Consider the following 21313-nt stretch of genomic DNA (forward strand, 5'->3'; position numbering starts at 1 on the left):
ATGATGTAGGTCTAAAAAGTGTGTCGCCGACATGAAAAGTTTGGAAAGCTCTGATCTAGACACACATTTCTCCCAGTTTAAAAAATATGGAAGCTGGTCTCCTTTGGAGTTAACTTTTCTATAAATGTTTTAGTGCTCAGAAAGGTATTTCTGGTTCCAAATACCTGAAATGACAATGGCCTACATAAAACATCAGGGAGGGTGTTCAAAAAAGGATTTCAAAGAAAGAAGCTATAGGCATTATCAGACATTTTTATGCAATTCATATTCCATGTTATTTAAACTTTTGGAATGTATCAGAAAATTCCAATTTAGGTTTTTTCTGGAAGTAGATCTGATCACAGCAAGGGAAAACAAGAAGCCCAAGTATTGTGCAACAGCTGGGCCCCAAATCTATTTTTGCTCTGGATGCAATCTCTAAGTGATTTCAAAGATCAAGAGGCACAAAGACACAGTTTTAGCTTTTTTTAGTATTAGTTTAATTTAGTTACCAAAACATAGCTTGCACTGAGGAGTTGGTTATAGAATCATTCGTTCTTATAGGCAACAGTTATCACCTATAGTAATTTCTACATATCTGAAAGCTATAAACCTGTAACAGATAAGGTATACTTTAAAGGGACACTCAATCAAAATTAAACTTTAATTATTCACATAGAGCATGCCATTTTAAACAACTTTCCAATTTACTTCCATTTAAAAAAATGTGCACAATATTTTTATATTTAAACTTTTTGAGTCACCAGGTCCTATTGAGCATGTGCAAGAATAAATGTGTATGCATTTGCAAATGGCTGATGGCTGTCACATGGTACGTGTATGCATTTGTGATTGGCTGATGGCTGTCACATGGTACAGGGGGAGTGGAAAAAGACATAACTTTTAAAATTGTCAGAAAAAAAAATCTACTACTCATTTGAATTTCAGACTAAGTGCTATTGCATTGTCTTGTTATCTTGCATTTGTTGATTATGCAAATCTACTGTGTTGACTGGTCCTTTAAGGACTGAGACAATTTTTGGTTAGTGATGTAAAGACCGGAATTTCCCTTGCAATTCCTTATCAATTCCACAAATTTTGAATTTTCTCCAAAATCGCGTGGATACGTTCATATTTCTACAGTTTCAGTTCTTTCCTTTTTTTTTTTCAGTTGAAGATTGCCTTTAAAGTGAGCCTTTTGAAAAAGAAAAACGCTAGGATTTACTATCATTAATAATAAATTAGACTTTCAGTGATCACTTGGTAAAAAAAAGGTTGCTAAATCCACTTTATTTTTAGTTTTTTATTATAATGTTGTGACATTCTACGTCAAGCTGGAAACAATTCTCTGCCTTTAAAAGTTCAAATTTCTCGCTGATATCTAAATTGTATTCTTTAGTGTCATCATTTTAAATAAAGTTATTTACTTTTCAAAAGAAAAGTAAAGTCAAAATTAGACTTTCACGATTCAGACAGGGCATGCAACAACTTTCTAATTTACTTCTATTATCTTCTTTGTTCGGTTGGGATCATTTGTTAAAAGCATACCTAGCTCAGGAACAGCAGTGCACTACTGGGAGCTAGCTGCTGATTAGTGGCTGTACATATATGCCTCTTGTCATTGTCTCACCTCATGGGTTCAGCTAGCACCAAGTAGTGTATTGCTGCTCCTTCAACAAAGGATAACAAAAGAATGACACATATCTGATAATAGAAACAAATTGAAAAGTTGTTTAACATTGCATGCTCTGTCTTAATCATGATAAAAAAAAAATTGGGTTTTATGTCGGTTTGGGCTAATTCCACTTTTTGAGTCAATCATCATGAAGCATCAAGGAAAAAAGTGTGTGAGCATCAATTTGGTCAGTTTATTATATCCAATGAATTTGATCAGTTTACTGTGTCAATAGTTTATAGAATTTGTGTCCTAAATAAAGCTATGGATATGAAATAATGCATAAAATTATTATTTGGAAACTGAGAAACATAGTAGAAGAGGTTCAAAAAAGACCGAAGTCCAATCGAGTTCAACCTATACAAATCTAATATACTTACAAAAAGCTTCAGTTGAGCTTAAAGGGACATTAAACATACAACCTTAAATTGCAACCTCTTGTCACAAACAATTTTCTTGGAATAAATGGAGCTTCTGCCATCTCTGTAAATGGGCCTTGAATATATTTATATAAAGTAATCATGTCACCTTTCAAGCGCCTTTTTTCTAGAGAAAACAGACCCAGTTTGGCTAGCCTCTCCTCATAGATAAAATTCTCCATTCCCCTTATTAGCTTTGTGGCCCTTCTCTGAACTTTTTCTAGTTCCGCAATATTTTTTTTGTAATCGGTCCCCAGAACTGCACTCCATACTCAAGGTGAGGTCTTACCAGGGATTTATATAGTGACAGAATTATGCTTTCCTCCTTTTAATCAATGCCTCTTTTAATACATGCTAGTATCTTATTAGCCTTTCAAGCTGCTGCCCTTCATTGTGCACGCACTTTAGCTTGTTATCTATAACTACTCTCAAATCTTGTCCCATTTAAATAATAAGTTGCCTGCTTATTTTATCTTCTAAAATGTAGAACCTTTCATTTTCCCGTATTAAATTAAATTTTCCATTTCCCTGCCCATACATATAATTATTGCAGATACCTTTGTAAAGAAAGTTCATCCTGCTCAGACCTAATGACCTTACTTAGTATCATCTGCAAAAATAGAGATGTCGCTATTTAATCCTTGCTCCAAGTCGTTAATAAAAGTATTAAAAAGAACAGGGCCCAGTACTGATCCCTGGGGGACTCCACTGATTACCTTTGTCCAATCTGAGTATGACCCATTCACTACTACTCGTTGCTCCCTATCTTTTATCCAGTTATTTATCCATAAACTAACATTTTCAACTATTCCCAGTCCCTTAATTGTGTGCATTAATCTCTCATGTGGCACTGTATCAAACCCCTTGTCAAAATCTAAGTATATCACATCAACTGATTCCCCTTTAGCTATATTTTTACTTCCTTCCTCATAGAATCTAATTAGATTAGTTTGACATGATCTATTTCTCATAAAACCATGCTGATTAGAACTCATAATCTTGTTTACACAAATATGCTCATCAATATAATCCCTTCAAATAACTTCCCCACTATTGATTTCAGACTAACTGGTCTATAGCTTCCTAGATCATCCCTGCTTCCCTTTTTGAAGAGTGGCACCACATCAGCTTTGCACCAGTCCTGGGGTACTATGCCTGAGGATAATGGGGGGTAGTTATCATCGTGTCAACTTTCCTGCCTTCTTCGGCCCAATACGCCCGCCTAAGCTCGCCTACCTTCGCCGCCGCGGACATGAAAAGTTTGGAAAGCTCTGATCTAGACACACATTTCTCCCAGTTTAAAAAATATGGAAGCTGGTCTCCTTTGGAGTTAACTTTTCTATAAATGTTTTAGTGCTCAGAAAGGTATTTCTGGTTCCAAATACCTGAAATGACAATGGCCTACATAAAACATCAGGGAGGGTGTTCAAAAAAGGATTTCAAAGAAAGAAGCTATAGGCATTATCAGACATTTTTATGCAATTCATATTCCATGTTATTTAAACTTTTGGAATGTATCAGAAAATTCCAATTTAGGTTTTTTCTGGAAGTAGATCTGATCACAGCAAGGGAAAACAAGAAGCCCAAGTATTGTGCAACAGCTGGGCCCCAAATCTATTTTTGCTCTGGATGCAATCTCTAAGTGATTTCAAAGATCAAGAGGCACAAAGACACAGTTTTAGCTTTTTTTAGTATTAGTTTAATTTAGTTACCAAAACATAGCTTGCACTGAGGAGTTGGTTATAGAATCATTCGTTCTTATAGGCAACAGTTATCACCTATAGTAATTTCTACATATCTGAAAGCTATAAACCTGTAACAGATAAGGTATACTTTAAAGGGACACTCAATCAAAATTAAACTTTAATTATTCACATAGAGCATGCCATTTTAAACAACTTTCCAATTTACTTCCATTTAAAAAAATGTGCACAATATTTTTATATTTAAACTTTTTGAGTCACCAGGTCCTATTGAGCATGTGCAAGAATAAATGTGTATGCATTTGCAAATGGCTGATGGCTGTCACATGGTACGTGTATGCATTTGTGATTGGCTGATGGCTGTCACATGGTACAGGGGGAGTGGAAAAAGACATAACTTTTAAAATTGTCAGAAAAAAAAATCTACTACTCATTTGAATTTCAGACTAAGTGCTATTGCATTGTCTTGTTATCTTGCATTTGTTGATTATGCAAATCTACTGTGTTGACTGGTCCTTTAAGGACTGAGACAATTTTTGGTTAGTGATGTAAAGACCGGAATTTCCCTTGCAATTCCTTATCAATTCCACAAATTTTGAATTTTCTCCAAAATCGCGTGGATACGTTCATATTTCTACAGTTTCAGTTCTTTCCTTTTTTTTTTTCAGTTGAAGATTGCCTTTAAAGTGAGCCTTTTGAAAAAGAAAAACGCTAGGATTTACTATCATTAATAATAAATTAGACTTTCAGTGATCACTTGGTAAAAAAAAGGTTGCTAAACTCACCCTTTCTGTTCCGTAGCTCCAATAGCCGTGCTAGCATACAGAACACTATCAAATGACTAGCATGGCTATTAGTTTATAGGTTGAAACATCACCTCATTGAGAGCAGAGCTCTGTGCCGTGGGCACTGATTTTAGCAAGGGGCTGTAGTACAGAAAGGGTAAGTTTAGCACTTTGCTAAGCGACCACTGAAAATCCACTTTATTTTTAGTTTTTTATTATAATGTTGTGACATTCTACGTCAAGCTGGAAACAATTCTCTGCCTTTAAAAGTTCAAATTTCTCGCTGATATCTAAATTGTATTCTTTAGTGTCATCATTTTAAATAAAGTTATTTACTTTTCAAAAGAAAAGTAAAGTCAAAATTAGACTTTCACGATTCAGACAGGGCATGCAACAACTTTCTAATTTACTTCTATTATCTTCTTTGTTCGGTTGGGATCATTTGTTAAAAGCATACCTAGCTCAGGAACAGCAGTGCACTACTGGGAGCTAGCTGCTGATTAGTGGCTGTACATATATGCCTCTTGTCATTGTCTCACCTCATGGGTTCAGCTAGCACCAAGTAGTGTATTGCTGCTCCTTCAACAAAGGATAACAAAAGAATGACACATATCTGATAATAGAAACAAATTGAAAAGTTGTTTAACATTGCATGCTCTGTCTTAATCATGATAAAAAAAAATTGGGTTTTATGTCGGTTTGGGCTAATTCCACTTTTTGAGTCAATCATCATGAAGCATCAAGGAAAAAAGTGTGTGAGCATCAATTTGGTCAGTTTATTATATCCAATGAATTTGATCAGTTTACTGTGTCAATGGTTTATAGAATTTGTGTCCTAAATAAAGCTATGGATATGAAATAATGCATAAAATTATTATTTGGAAACTGAGAAACATAGTAGAAGAGGTTCAAAAAAGACCGAAGTCCAATCGAGTTCAACCTATACAAATCTAATATACTTACAAAAAGCTTCAGTTGAGCTTAAAGGGACATTAAACATACAACCTTAAATTGCAACCTCTTGTCACAAACAATTTTCTTGGAATAAATGGAGCTTCTGCCATCTCTGTAAATGGGCCTTGAATATATTTATATAAAGTAATCATGTCACCTCTCAAGCGCCTTTTTTCTAGAGAAAACAGACCCAGTTTGGCTAGCCTCTCCTCATAGATAAAATTCTCCATTCCCCTTATTAGCTTTGTGGCCCTTCTCTGAACTTTTTCTAGTTCCGCAATATTTTTTTTGTAATCGGTCCCCAGAACTGCACTCCATACTCAAGGTGAGGTCTTACCAGGGATTTATATAGTGACAGAATTATGCTTTCCTCCTTTTAATCAATGCCTCTTTTAATACATGCTAGTATCTTATTAGCCTTTCAAGCTGCTGCCCTTCATTGTGCACGCACTTTAGCTTGTTATCTATAACTACTCTCAAATCTTGTCCCATTTAAATAATAAGTTGCCTGCTTATTTTATCTTCTAAAATGTAGAACCTTTCATTTTCCCGTATTAAATTAAATTTTCCATTTCCCTGCCCATACATATAATTATTGCAGATACCTTTGTAAAGAAAGTTCATCCTGCTCAGACCTAATGACCTTACTTAGTATCATCTGCAAAAATAGAGATGTCGCTATTTAATCCTTGCTCCAAGTCGTTAATAAAAGTATTAAAAAGAACAGGGCCCAGTACTGATCCCTGGGGGACTCCACTGATTACCTTTGTCCAATCTGAGTATGACCCATTCACTACTACTCGTTGCTCCCTATCTTTTATCCAGTTATTTATCCATAAACTAACATTTTCAACTATTCCCAGTCCCTTAATTGTGTGCATTAATCTCTCATGTGGCACTGTATCAAACCCCTTGTCAAAATCTAAGTATATCACATCAACTGATTCCCCTTTAGCTATATTTTTACTTCCTTCCTCATAGAATCTAATTAGATTAGTTTGACATGATCTATTTCTCATAAAACCATGCTGATTAGAACTCATAATCTTGTTTACACAAATATGCTCATCAATATAATCCCTTCAAATAACTTCCCCACTATTGATTTCAGACTAACTGGTCTATAGCTTCCTAGATCATCCCTGCTTCCCTTTTTGAAGAGTGGCACCACATCAGCTTTGCACCAGTCCTGGGGTACTATGCCTGAGGATAATGGGGGGTAGTTATCATCGTGTCAACTTTCCTGCCTTCTTCGGCCCAATACGCCCGCCTAAGCTCGCCTACCTTCGCCGCCGCGGACCTGAAAAAATACGCCTAAGTTATCAAAAAAAGCTGTCAAAAAGCCGCGGGGCGATGAGCAGCGGACTGTGAGAGTTATCACTCATCCGATCTCGCTGCTCTTCGGCTGTTTGACAGCTTTCTTGCTAGCCTGTCACTAAGCACTCACACTAAACTACACTGCTCTAACCCCTATACTGGCGCCCCCGGAGCCCCCCGCAACTAAATAAAGTTACTAACCCCTAAACCGCCGCTCCTAGACCCTGCCGCAAGTCTTATAAATGTATTAACCCCTAATCCGCCGCTCCTAGACCCCGCCGCAAGTCTTATAAATGTATTAACCCCTAAACCTCCGCTCCCGGACACCGCTGCCACCTACATTATACCTAGTAACCCCTATCCTGCCCCCCCTATACCGTCGCCCTCTATAATAAAGTTATTAACCCCTATCCTGCTGATCCCGCACCTCGCCGCAAATAAATAAATAGTTTAGCCCCTAAACCGCCGCTCCCTGAACCCGCCGCAACCTATATTAAATTTATTAACCCCTATCCTGCCCCCCACTACAATAAAATTATTAACCCCTAAACCTAAGTCTAACACTAACCCTAACACCCCCCTAACTTAAATATTAATTAAATAAATCTAAATAATATTTCTATTATTAACTAAGTTAATCCTATTTAAAACTAATTACTTACCTTTAAAATAAACCCTAATATAGCTACAATATAAATAATAATTATATTGTAGCCATCTTAGGATTTATTTTTAGTTTACAGGTAACTTTCAATTTTAGCTAGTTAGAATAGTTATTAAATAGTTATTAACTATTTAATAACTACCTAGCTAAAAGAAATACAAAATTACCTGTAAAATAAATCCTAACCTAATTTACAATTAAACCTAACACTACACTATCATTAAATAAATTAAATAAACTACCTACAAATAACTACAATTAAATACAATTACATAAACTAAATAAAGTACAAAAAATAAAAAAAATAAGTTACAAACATTTAAAAACATATTACAACAATTTTAAGCTACTTACACCTAATCTAAGCCCCCTAATAAAATAACAAACCCCCTCCTTTCCCGACGAACTACCGACGAATGAAGGCTCCTTTAAGGGACGTCATCCAAGATGGCGTCCCTTCAATTCCGATTGGCTGATAGGATTCTATCAGCCAATCGGAATTAAGGTAGGAAAATTCTGATTGGCTGATGGAATCAGCCAATCAGATTCAAGTTCAATCCGATTGGCTGATCCAATCAGCCTATCAGATTGAGCTCGCATTCTATTGGCTGTTCCAATCAGCCAATAGAATGCGAGCTCAATCTGATTGGCTGATTGGATCAGCCAATCGGATTGAACTTGAATCTGATTGGCTGATTTCATCAGCCAATCAGATTTTTCCTACCTTAATTCCGATTGGCTGATAGAATCCTATCAGCCAATCGGAATTGAAGGGACGCCATCTTGGAAGACGTCCCTTAAAGGAACCTTCATTCGTCGGTAGTTCGTCGGGAAAGGAGGATGTTCCGCGTCGGCGGGATGAAGATTCAAGACCCGGCTTCGCCGATGACCTCGCCCGGATAGAAGACTTCTTCAGCGCCTCTTGGAAGATGACCTCGCCCGGATGGAAGATTTCTTCAGCGCCGCTTGGAGGATCACTTCATCGGATGGAAGATTTCTTCAGCTCCCCTTGGAGGATAACTTCTGCCGGTCCGGATGTCCTCTTCAGTTCCATCGGTGGCTCGGCTGAGTGAAGACAACTAAAGGTAGGATGATCTTCAGGGGATTAGTGTTAGGTTATTTTAAGGGGGGTTTGGGTTAGATTAGGGGTATGTGGGTGGTGGGTTTTAATGTTGGGGGGGGTTGTATTTTTCTTTTACAGGCAAAAGAGCTGAACTTTGGGGCATGCCCCCACAAAAGGCCCTTTTAAGGGCTGGTAAGGTAAAAGAGCTTTGAACTTTTTTAATGTAGAATAGGGTAGGGCATTTTTTTATTTTGGGGGGTTTGTTATTTTATTAGGGGGCTTAGATTAGGTGTAAGTAGCTTAAAATTGTTGTAATATGTTTTTAAATGTTTGTAACTTATTTTTTTTATTTTTTGTAACTAAGCTTTTTTTATTTTTTGTACTTTAGTTAGTTTATGTAATTGTATATAATTGTAGTTATTTGTAGGTAGTTTATTTAATTTATTTAATGATAGTGTAGTGTTAGGTTTAATTGTAAATTAGGTTAGGATTTATTTTACAGGTAATTTTGTATTTCTTTTAGCTAGGTAGTTATTAAATAGTTAATAACTATTTAATAACTATTCTAACTAGCTAAAATAAATACAAAGTTACCTGTAAAATAAATATAAATCCTAAGATAGCTACAATGTAATTATTAATTACATTGTAGCTATCTTAGGGTTTATTTTACAGGTAAGTATTTAGTTTTAAATAGGAATAATTTATTAAAGTATAGTGTAGTGTTAGGTGTAATTGTAACTTAGGTTAGTTTTTATTTTACAGGTAAATTTCTCTTTATTTTAGCTAGGTAAGCTATTAGATAGTTAATAACTATTTAATAGCTATTGTACCTAGTTAAAATAAATTGAAAGTTACCTGTAAACTAAAAATAAATCCTAATATAGCTACAATATAATTATTATTTATATTGTAGCTATATTAGGGTTTATTTTAAAGGTAAGTATTTAGTTTTAAATAGGATTAACTTAGTTAATAATAGAAATATTATTTAGATTTATTTAATTAATATTTAAGTTAGGGGGGTGTTAGTGTTAGACTTAGGTTTAGGGGTTAATAATTTTATTACAGTGGCGGCGGTGTAGTGGTGGGCAGGATAGGGGTTAATAAATTTAATATAGGTGGCAACAGTGTAGGGGGGGCAGGATAGGGGTTAATAAATGTATTATAGGTTGCGGGGTCCGGGAGCGGCGGTTTAGGGGTTAAACTATTTATTTAGTTGCGGTGAGGTGCGGGATCGGCAGGATAGGGGTTAATACATTTATTATAGAGGGCGGCGGTATAGGGGGGGCAGGATAGGGGTTACTAGGTATAATGTAGTTGGCGGTGGGCTCCGGGAGCGGCGGTTTAGGGGTTAATAGGTATAGAGTAGCTTGCGGTGGGCTCCGGGAGCGGCGGTTTAGGGGGTAATACATTTATTTAGTTGCGGCGGTGTAGGGGGGACAGATTAGAGGTGTTTAGACTCGGGGTACATGTTAGGGTGTTAGGTGTAGACAGCTCCCATAGGAATGAATGGGATGTCTGGCAGCAGCGAACTTCTACTTTCGCTATGGTCAGACTCCCATTGATTCCTATGGGATCCGCCGCCTCCAGCCTGGCGGTTTGAAAACCAGGTAAGCTGGGCCGGAAAAGTGCCGAGCGTACCTGCTAGTTTTTTGATAACTAGCAAAAGTAGTGAGATTGTGCCGCACTTGTGTGCGGAACATCTGGAGTGACATAAGAATCGATCTGTGTCGGACGGAGTCCGGCGGATCGAAATTTACGTGACAAAATTCTACTTTTGCCGGTCTGAAGCCTTTGATAACTAAGGCGAATCAGCCTCGCCACAAATACGCTGCGGAATTCCAGCGTATTTGAGGTTGACGGCTTGATAACTACCCCCCAATGAGTCTTGAAAAATTAAGATATGTTTTTCTATAACAGTGCTAAGTTCCCGTAACACCCTTGGGTGTATTCCATCTGGTCCTGGAGTTTTATTTACCTTAATAGTATCCATTTTTTTCCTGATATCCTCTAGACAGGGTAGAGTGTCAGGGTAGATATCTCATCATCATCATCATTCTTATGTCTTAGAGGTATAATTTTATGAAACCATAAACAAATACAATGGACAATGAGTTTGTACACAAGTGAGACCTCAACATACGTAACATTTTCATACTGCCATTTACTTTAATTTTTTGCTTATTTTAGATTCCTGTTATGTATTACGGAGATGAAGAGGACTTATTGGAAGAAGATAATCAGCATTTAGCAGACAAGCAGAAGACTGTGATATCAGATAATAACTGCACTAGAGGTATATAATAAAGAGGGATTAGATAAAGGTTTATTAAATATTTATTATATACACATATACAGTCATTGGTGGTGCAGCACTCACAGTACCAATTATAATAATCCATAGCTTCTAGCCAGGGTACACTTTAAGTCAAATATACACAATTCAAAAATGAAAGGCACTCACCGGGTCTTAAATGCTGAAAAGTTTTTACTTTATTAACCCCTTAACGACCAAGGACATGCAGGGTACGTCCTCAAAAGAAAGTCAGTTAACGACCAAGGACGTACCCTGCACGTCCTCGGTCTGGAAAGCAGCTGGAAGCGATCCTGATCACTTCCAGCTGCTTTCCGGTTATTGCAGGATGCCTCGATATCAAGGCATCCTGCAATAAAAATTTTTAGCCATCTGGTGCAGAGAGAGCCACTCTGTGGCCCTCTCTGCACCGTAGATCGGTGGCTATTTTCGTTGGCGGGTGGCGGCCATCGATGGCCCTGCTGATCTGGAGGGGGGCGGAGCGGGTGGGAACCGCTACACTACAGAAAAAAAGTGTACAAAAATGAAAAAATGCGGGGAAAATATATTTAAAAAAACCATCTGTTAGGTGGTGGGGGTTAGTCTGTGTGTGTGTGTGGGGGGGAGCTACACTACAGAAAAAAACGGCAAAAAAAAAAAGAAAAAAAAACAGCTGCCAGTACCCAAGATGGCCCCCAATAAGGCAGAGGGGGAGGGTTAGAGAGCTGTTTTTGGGGGGGGGATCAGGGAGGTTGGGGGCTAAGGGGGGGATCCTACACAGTAGCATATGTAAATATGCTATAATTTTTTTAAAAAAAAAAAACAAAACTTTTATTTTAGTACTGGCAGACTTTCTGCCAGTACTTAAGATGGCGGGGACAATTGTGGGGTGGGGGATGGAAGGGAGCTGTTTGGGAGGGATCAGGGGGTGGGATGTGTCAGGTGGGAGGCAGATCTCTACACTAAAGCTAAAATTAACCCTGAAAGCTCCCTACAAACTACCTAATTAACCCCTTCACTGTTAGCCATAATACACGTGTGATGCGCAGCAGTATTTAGCGGCCTTCTAATTACCAAAAAGCAACGCCAAACTCATATATGTCTGCTATTTCTGAACAAAGGGGATTCCAGAGAAGCATTTACAAACATTTGTGCCATAATTGCACAAGCTGTTTGTAAATAATTTCAGTGAGAAACCTAAAATTGTGAAAAATTTAGTTGTTTTTTTTAATTTGATCGCATTTGACGGTGAAATGGTGGCATGAAATATACCAAAATGGGCCTAGATCAATACTTGGGGTTGTCTACTACACTACACTAAATCTAAAATTAACCCTAAAAGCTCCCTAATTAAGTACAAAAAAGGAGGTGTGTATGCTGTGAACAAGCTAAACCAGAAATGCCTTTCTCCTAATTGCACTTCTCACAATTAGTGCAATAATATCTAAAAGAAGAGAAAAAGGTGGTTGGAGAAGGCGCCAAAGGCTATCTGGTGTTTAAACCTAAATAATAAATTTTAAATTATCCCAAAATAAAAAGTGCAAAAAGCATATAATACTAGCTGACTTTTAAAGGGGTATGTTAGAAACGACTTGAACAAATAATCCAACACTGTTGTGACAATAAGGCAATTCACTGATTACAATTTGATAAATAACATTTAATGAAAACAAACAAAAAATTAAAAAACATTTAATACATTTCTCTGATTTAATAGAACAGTTAATAAGCTTCACTTCAACATAAAAACCATATGGTAATACTAATCCACACTAAAAAATAGCACTCAATCTAAGTTAACCTAATAGATAGCAGGCTTTCTATGTGTACCTAATATTCACAGTATAATAATAGAATGGTAAAAAAGTTAAAACCAATAAGCAGAGTAAGATGTAGGGCTAATCGTTTCTGCTCGCTAGTTTGGAACCGGATGTTGTAAACCTGAAACACTGTCTGTAATGTTATTGGTGACTAAATTTTGACAGGCACAGTCTCTCAAGTCACAGTTGATAGGACTCCAAATAGATCGTTTTCTGTTTATGAAGAAGGTGAAATAACAGTAGTTCTTAAAGTGCAATATAACCAAAAGAATTCAAATCTTCACCCTAACTTTTAAGGGTCCTTGTAAAAGTCAGTAGTGAGCACTTACCCGGTGCTCCGGTGCTATGGGCGGGGCTTTATCTTCCGCTCACCTGTAACGCACCTTGTGTATCTTTTCGTCGGTGACAATCTTACAATTATTCAGTAGGTAGATTGTAAGCTTCAAAGTGTGCACACTTTCGATCCTCCTTAGATTGATGCTCCTACCGTCTTCGCTCAGTAGTCAAATCCACTTGGTTCTGGCATTACGGTCCTGGGAGCTTCTTGATTACAAGTCTTTTTCAAAACAAGCCGGATACTGGTATGGTCTACGCGTTTCAGCTCACCAGGGAGCCTTTGTCAAGATACCTTCCTCCAGCTGTGATCCCTTTTTAAAGGATTCCTCCATTAACCCTATATGTGCCTTCAAAATAATCAGTTGTTCCTTCCTTCTTTCATTATTTAATGTGCCCTGTATTTTTGTGCATTACAAGTCACCAATTTCAGTGCAGGTTATACCGGTTAGCAAGTTACTAAAATGTCCTCATGTAAACAATGTCAGTGTAAAAATTATGACTTTATTCTAGTTTCTACATTTGTTAATCTATTTTAAAAATATAACAGTTAATTGCCTCACAATCGCCAACTAATGGTTCACAACCCTACAAACATATCTATCCCTAATATTAAGATTCCAGTCTTTTTTAAAAAATTATTATCTGTTTATTTAAATAAAAAATAATTCCACAAAAAATTATTTTCCTGCTTGGGTTCGAACTCGCAGACCTTATAACTGCAGTCTGACCATCTAACCATTATGCTATATTGGGAGTTATCTCGATAGGATTTCAATTTTAAAATTTGGCCTTTAACTAGCTTATATATAATCCGATAAGTAATCATAGATTATCTATTTGTCATATATCTTAATGGTTGATTGGCTTAAATTAGATTTGTAAAAACAAATCTTTCCTAACTAGGGCTCGAACTCATAGCCCTTACGGTCAGAGTCTAACTTCTTATCCATTGTGCTATGATGGAAGTTCAAAGGGATCGAATTCTCTCCTTCTATATAACCTTGAGTTGTTAAATATTTAGATACAACAGATGGTCTGTAAAGAAAATAAAATAAATATATTTTTATTTTAAAGATATTTTTTAAAATAACAGGGTGGACTCGAACCTCGGACCTATTGTGTGTAAAGCCTAAGCACTAGCCACTCAACTATTAGCTCGTTGGAGAATTCTTACTTCTATTTGGGTATTTAAAGGATAAATTATTATATTAATGGGCTTTGTTCTTAGACATTTGGTTGTGAATCGTGGACAATTATTGTTCCTAAAAGGGACATAGAAGTGTTATTTCGTGGATGTTAATCATAGTCAATCTGTTAATTCACCCCAAGGACATATATATATTTGATCAACTTTCTTAACCAGTATGTTATCTACAATATTTAAATACAGTATAATCTTGTTAGTTTTGATGGACATACTAAATCCTTCTATTTATATAAGGGCATTCAAGTCCATTTCACTATTCAGCCCTTTGGGGTGGAGTGTACCGAAATTATATATAAATTCTGCTTCTTGTCTGAGCAACTTTTTATTAGTATTCCCTCTTCTTCCATCCTGCACTATTTTCTTAATGCCCCAGAATTTTAGTGTTTCTGTGTTGCCTTTATGAACCTCTTTGAAATGTTTATACAGAGTTGTGTCTTCTCTTTCGTGCTCTATTGCTAACAGGTGTTCACGTATACGGTCTTTCAATTTCCGTCCTGTTTGGCCAAAATACCTTAGATTACAGTCACATTGTAGCATATAGATAATATTTGTATCAGTGCATCTTATGATATCTGTTATATTCGTGATTCTCCCGTCTTTCTCGGACTTGATCTGTTTTAATTTCGTACTATGTTTACAGGACTTACATTGGTGGCAGGGGAAAAACCCCTCTATCTTATTACCCTCAAGTGTTCTATATCCTCTATTGCACATTTCATTCCCCCTTTTGTACTCACTCGGAGCCAATATCGTTTTTAAATTATTAGCTTTTCTGTAAATAAAATTGGGGTTTCTTCCTAAGTTTGGGCCTATTATGGGGTCTTTCAATAAAAGATGCCAGTGTTTTCTAACCAATTTTTGAAACTGTTTGTGATGGGCTGAATAGGTCATGATTATGGGTATATCCATTGTCTCTTTTAGCTTCCCCTTATGAGGTTTTTCTTTTTTCTTAGTAGTTCCTCCCTGTCCATCTTTTTAACTTCATCCACAGTCTCTAAGATCTTTAAAGTGTCATAACCCTTCTCTTCAAATCTTTTTATTAGTACTTTTGATTGTTTCTCAAAGTCCACTAGATCTGTGCAATTCCTCCTAACACGCATCAGTTGACCCTTTGGTATGTTCTTTTTCCATTGGCTATGGTGACAACTCGCAGAATCAATATAATTGTTAGAATCAACCTTTTTAAAAAAGGTCTTTGTTTTAATTGCATTATTGATTATCTCAATTTCTATGTCTGAATAATTAATTTTTTCCTTACTAGATTCATATGTGAATTGTAAACCAAAGTTATTGGAGTTAAGGTCATTAATGAAAATATCTAATAATTCTATGTCCCCCTTCCAGACGAAAAACAAATCGTCAATATAACGTCTGTAGAGCACAAGGTTCGCACCCCATGGGGATCTTGTTATTAGTTCTCTTTCAAAGACCCCCATGAATAAGTTAGCATAACTTGGTGCGAACCTTGTGCCCATAGCCGTACCCTTTATCTGCAAAAAATAACTGTTCTCAAACTTGAAATAATTGTTATTCAAGATAAATTTTATACATTTCAATAGGAAATCTCTTTGTGTGCTGGTCATCTCTGAGTCCTGTCTCATAAAGTCTTCTATAGCTTGTATTCCTAAATTATGCTCTATGTTAGTATAAAGTGAGCTAACATCGCAGGTGACCAGCACAAAATTTGGTTCCCATTGGATCTCTTTGAGTATTCTTAAGAAATGTGCCGAATCTGATAGATATGAGGGAAGTTCTTTCACGTAGTTTTGCAAGAAATAGTCAATATATTGGGACATATTAGACGTTATTGAATCTATGCCCGATATAATCGGGCGTCCTGGGGGTTCCTTGAGATCCTTGTGGATCTTTGGTAAGAAGTAAAATATGGGGGTTCTGAAGTTCTTAATCAACAAGAAATTATACTCTGAATCAGTCACCAAATTAGTTAGTTTTGCATCATCAAGCAATATTTTAAGTCTCCCTTGAAATTCATCCCCTGGGTCACTAAGCAATTTTTTATATGTTGTTGTATCATTCAGTAGTCTGTATGCTTCAGTTAAATAATAAGTATTACTCATAATTACCACTCCACCCCCTTTATCGGCCTGTTTAATGACTATATCGGTCCTGTCTTGTAAATCTTTTAATATCGATTTTTCCTTCAGACTCAGATTCCACTTCATATTCTTGGTTTGTTTGGTATCAATATCCTCCAAATCCTGCTTAACCAATTTCTCGAAGGATTCTATATAGTTCCCTTTTTCTTGTGTTGGGAAGAACTGGGATTTTTGTCTAAAATTAGTGTGAATAAATTTATCTTCAGTCTCTGAGGGTTTGGTATCTTTGATAGAATTCTTTAAAAAGTACTTTTTTAAAGTTAATTTTCTTATGAATTGATTAATGTTTACATAATGTTCAAACTTATTAAGTTTGGAGGTGGGAGCAAAGGAAAGCCCTCTGTTCAAAACAGACTCCTAAAAGAGACAATGGATATACCCATAATCACGACCTATTCAGCCCATCACAAACAGTTTCAAAAATTGGTTAGAAAACACTGGCATCTTTTATTGAAAGACCCCATAATAGGCCCAAACTTAGGAAGAAACCCCAATTTTATTTACAGAAAAGCTAAGAATTTAAAAACGATATTGGCTCCGAGTGAGTACAAAAGGGGGAATGAAATGTGCAATAGAGGATATAGAACACTTGAGGGTAATAAGATAGAGGGGTTTTTCCCCTGCCACCAATGTAAGTCCTGTAAACATAGTACGAAATTAAAACAGATCAAGTCCGAGAAAGACGGGAGAATCACGAATATAACAGATATCATAAGATGCACTGATACAAATATTATCTATATGCTACAATGTGACTGTAATCTAAGGTATTTTGGCCAAACAGGACGGAAATTGAAAGACCGTATACGTGAACACCTGTTAGCAATAGAGCACGAAAGAGAAGACACAACTCTGTATAAACATTTCAAAGAGGTTCATAAAGGCAACACAGAAACACTAAAATTCTGGGGCATTAAGAAAATAGTGCAGGATGGAAGAAGAGGGAATACTAATAAAAAGTTGCTCAGACAAGAAGCAGAATTTATATATAATTTCGGTACACTCCACCCCAAAGGGCTGAATAGTGAAATGGACTTGAATGCCCTTATATAAATAGAAGGATTTAGTATGTCCATCAAAACTAACGAGATTATACTGTATTTAAATATTGTAGATAACATACTGGTTAAGAAAGTTGATCAAATATATATATGTCCTTGGGGTGAATTAACAGATTGACTATGATTAACATCCACGAAATAACACTTCTATGTCCCTTTTAGGAACAATAATTGTCCACGATTCACAACCAAATGTCTAAGAACAAAGCCCATTAATATAATAATTTATCCTTTAAATACCCAAATAGAAGTAAGAATTCTCCAACGAGCTAATAGTTGAGTGGCTAGTGCTTAGGCTTTACACACAATAGGTCCGAGGTTCGAGTCCACCCTGTTATTTTAAAAAATATCTTTAAAATAAAAACAGAATTTATGTTTACCTGATAAATTACTTTCTCCAACGGTGTGTCCGGTCCACGGCGTCATCCTTACTTGTGGGATATTCTCTTCCCCAACAGGAAATGGCAAAGAGCCCAGCAAAGCTGGTCACATGATCCCTCCTAGGCTCCGCCTACCCCAGTCATTCGACCGACGTTAAGGAGGAATATTTGCATAGGAGAAACCATATGTTACCGTGGTGACTGTAGTTAAAGAAAATAAATTATCAGACCTGATTAAAAAAACCAGGGCGGGCCGTGGACCGGACACACCGTTGGAGAAAGTAATTTATCAGGTAAACATAAATTCTGTTTTCTCCAACATAGGTGTGTCCGGTCCACGGCGTCATCCTTACTTGTGGGAACCAATACCAAAGCTTTAGGACACGGATGAAGGGAGGGAGCAAATCAGGTCACCTAAATGGAAGGCACCACGGCTTGCAAAACCTTTCTCCCAAAAATAGCCTCAGAAGAAGCAAAAGTATCAAATTTGTAAAATTTAGAAAAAGTGTGCAGTGAAGACCAAGTCGCTGCCTTACATATCTGATCAACAGAAGCCTCGTTCTTGAAGGCCCATGTGGAAGCCACAGCCCTAGTGGAGTGAGCTGTGATTCTTTCAGGAGGCTGCCGTCCGGCAGTCTCATAAGCCAATCGGATAATGCTTTTAATCCAGAAGGAGAGAGAGGTAGAAGTTGCTTTTTGACCTCTCCGTTTACCAGAATAAACAACAAACAAAGACAAAGTTTGTCTGAAATCCTTAGTAGCTGCTAAGTAAACCTTGAGAGCACGAACTACATCCAAGTTGTGCAACAAACGTTCCTTCTTTGAAACTGGATTAGGACACAAAGAAGGCACAACTATCTCCTGGTTAATGTTTTTGTTAGAAACAACTTTTGGAAGAAAACCAGGTTTAGTACGCAAAACCACCTTATCTGCATGGAACACCAGATAAGGAGAAGAACACTGCAGAGCAGATAATTCTGAAACTCTTCTAGCAGAAGAAATTGCAACCAAAAACAAAACTTTCCAAGATAATAACTTAATATCAACGGAATGTAAGGGTTCAAACGGAACCCCCTGAAGAACTGAAAGAACTAGGTTGAGACTCCCAGGAGGAGTCAAAATTTTGTAAACAGGCTTGATTTTAACCAGAGCCTGAACAAAGGCTAGAACATCCGGCACAGCTGCCAGCTTTTTTGTGAAGTAACACAGACAAGGCAGAAATCTGTCCCATCAAGGAACTTGCAGATAATCCTTTTTTCAATCCTTCTCGAAGGAAGGATAGACTCTTAGGAATCTTAACCTTGTCCCAAGGGAATCCTGCAGATTCACACCAACAGATATACCAAATTATGTGGTAATTTTTCTGGTTACAGGCTTTCAGGCCTGAACAAGAGTATTAATAACAGAATCTGAAAACCCTCGCTTTGATAAGATCAAGCGTTCAATCTCCAAACAGTCAGCTGGAGTGGGTCGAACGGACCTAGAACAAGAAGGTCTGTCAAAGGTAGCTTCCATGGTGGAGCCGATGACATATTCACCAGATCTGCATACCAAGTCCTGCGTGGCCACGCAGGAGCTATCAAAATCACCGACGCCCTCTCCTGATTGATCCTGGCTACCAGCCTGGGGATGAGAGGAAACGGCGGGAACACATAAGCTAGTTTGAAGGTCCAAGGTGCTACTAGTGCATCCACTAGAGCCGCCTTGGGATCCCTGGATCTGTACCCGTAGTAAGGAACTCTGAAGTTCTGACGAGAGGCCATCAGATCCATGTCTGGAATGCCCCACGGTTGAGTGACTTGGGCAAAGATTTCCGGATGGAGTTCCCACTCCCCCGGATGCAATGTCTGACGACTCAGAAAATCCGCTTCCCAATTTTCCACTCCTGGGATGTGGATAGCAGACAGGTGGCAGGAGTGAGACTCCGCCCATAGAATGATTTTGGTCACTTCTTCCATCGCTAGGGAACTCCTTGTTCCCCCCTGATGGTTGATGTATGAACTTGGCCCTCGCTAGCTGAGGCCAAGCTTTGAGAGCATTGAATATCGCTCTCAGTTCCAGAATATTTATCGGTAGAAGAGATTCTACCCGAGACCAAAGACCCTGAGCTTTCAGGGATCCCCAGACCGCGCCCCAGCCCATCAGACTGGCGTCGGTCGTGACAATGACCCACTCTGGTCTGCGGAAGGTCATCCCTTGTGACAGGTTGTCCAGGGACAGCCACCAACGGAATGAGTCTCTGGTCCTCTGATTTACTTGTATCTTCGGAGACAAGTCTGAATAGTCCCCATTCCACTGACTGAGCATGAACAGTTGTAATGGTCTTAGATGAATGCGCACAAAAGGAACTATGTCCATTGCCGCTACCATCAAACCTATCACTTCCATGCACTGCGCTATGGAAGGAAGAGGAACGGAATGAAGTATCCGACAAGAGTCTAGAAGTTTTGTTTTACTGGCTTCTGTCAGAAAAATCCTCATTTCTAAGGAGTCTATTATAGTTCCCAAGAAGGGAACCCTCGTTGACGGAGATAGAGAACTCTTTTCCACGTTCACTTTCCATCCGTGAGATCTGAGAAAGGCCAGGACAATGTCCGTGTGAGCCTTTACTTGAGGAAGGGACGACGCTCGAATCAGAATGTCGTCCAAGTAAGGTACTACAGCAATGCCCCTTGGTCTTAGCACCGCCAGAAGGGACCCTAGTACCTATGAGAAAATCCTAGGAGCAGTGGCTAATCCGAAAGAAAATGCCACGAACTGGAAATGCTTGTCCAGGAATGCAAACCTTAGGAACCGATGATGTTCCTTGTGGATAGGAATATGTAGATACGCATCCTTGAAATCCACCTTGGTCATGAATTGACCTTCCTGGATGGAAGGAAGAAGTTTTCGAATGGTTTCCATCTTGAACGATGGAACCTTGAGAAACTTGTTCAAGATCTTGAGATCTAAGATTGGTCTGAACGTTCCCTCTTTTTTGGGAACTATGAACAGATTGGAGTAGAACCCCATCCCTTGTTCTCCTAATGGAACAGGATGAATCACTCCCATTTTTAGCAGGTCTTCTACCCAATGTAAGAATGCCTGTCTTCTTATGTGGTCTGAAGACAACTGAGACCTGTGGAACCTCCCCCTTGGAGGAAGCCCCTTGAACTCCAGAGAATAACCTTGGGAGACTATTTCTAGCGCCCAAGGATCCAGAACATCTCTTTCCCAAGCCTGAGCGAAGAGAGAGAGTCTGCCCCCCACCAGATCCGGTCCCGGATCGGGGGCCCGCATTTCATGCTGTCTTGGTAGCAGTGGCAGGTTTCCTGGCCTGCTTTCCTTTGCTCCAGCCTTGCATAGGTCTCCAGGCTGGATTGGCTTGAGAAGTATTACCTTCCTGCTTAGAGGACGTAGCCCTTGGGGCTGATCCGTTTCTGCGAAAGGGACGAAACTTAGGTTTATTTTTGGTCTTGAAAAGACCTATCCTGAGGAAGGGCGTGGCCCTTGCCCCCAGTGATATCAGAGATAATCTCTTTCAAGTCAGGGCCAAAG

General features: G+C 38.1%; 1 protein-coding gene and 1 long non-coding RNA gene across 2 annotated transcripts in view; one reads left to right on the forward strand and one right to left on the reverse strand.

Annotated features, from left to right (window-relative positions):
* Positions 1-21313, forward strand: part of LOC128663603 (oocyte zinc finger protein XlCOF6-like) — an 86586-nt gene that overhangs the window by 38437 nt on the left and 26836 nt on the right. Inside the window, exon 3 of the mRNA XM_053718008.1 lies at positions 10753-10858. Within this exon, the coding sequence (XP_053573983.1) occupies positions 10753-10858 (106 nt within the window). The remainder of the gene's footprint in view (positions 1-10752; positions 10859-21313) is intronic.
* The window catches only part of LOC128663604 (uncharacterized), a 156857-nt gene that overhangs the window by 1286 nt on the left and 134258 nt on the right, over positions 1-21313 (reverse strand). The window lies entirely within an intron of this gene.

Source organism: Bombina bombina, chromosome 6 (assembly GCF_027579735.1).
Source record: "Bombina bombina isolate aBomBom1 chromosome 6, aBomBom1.pri, whole genome shotgun sequence".
Lineage (NCBI taxonomy): Eukaryota > Metazoa > Chordata > Amphibia > Anura > Bombinatoridae > Bombina > Bombina bombina.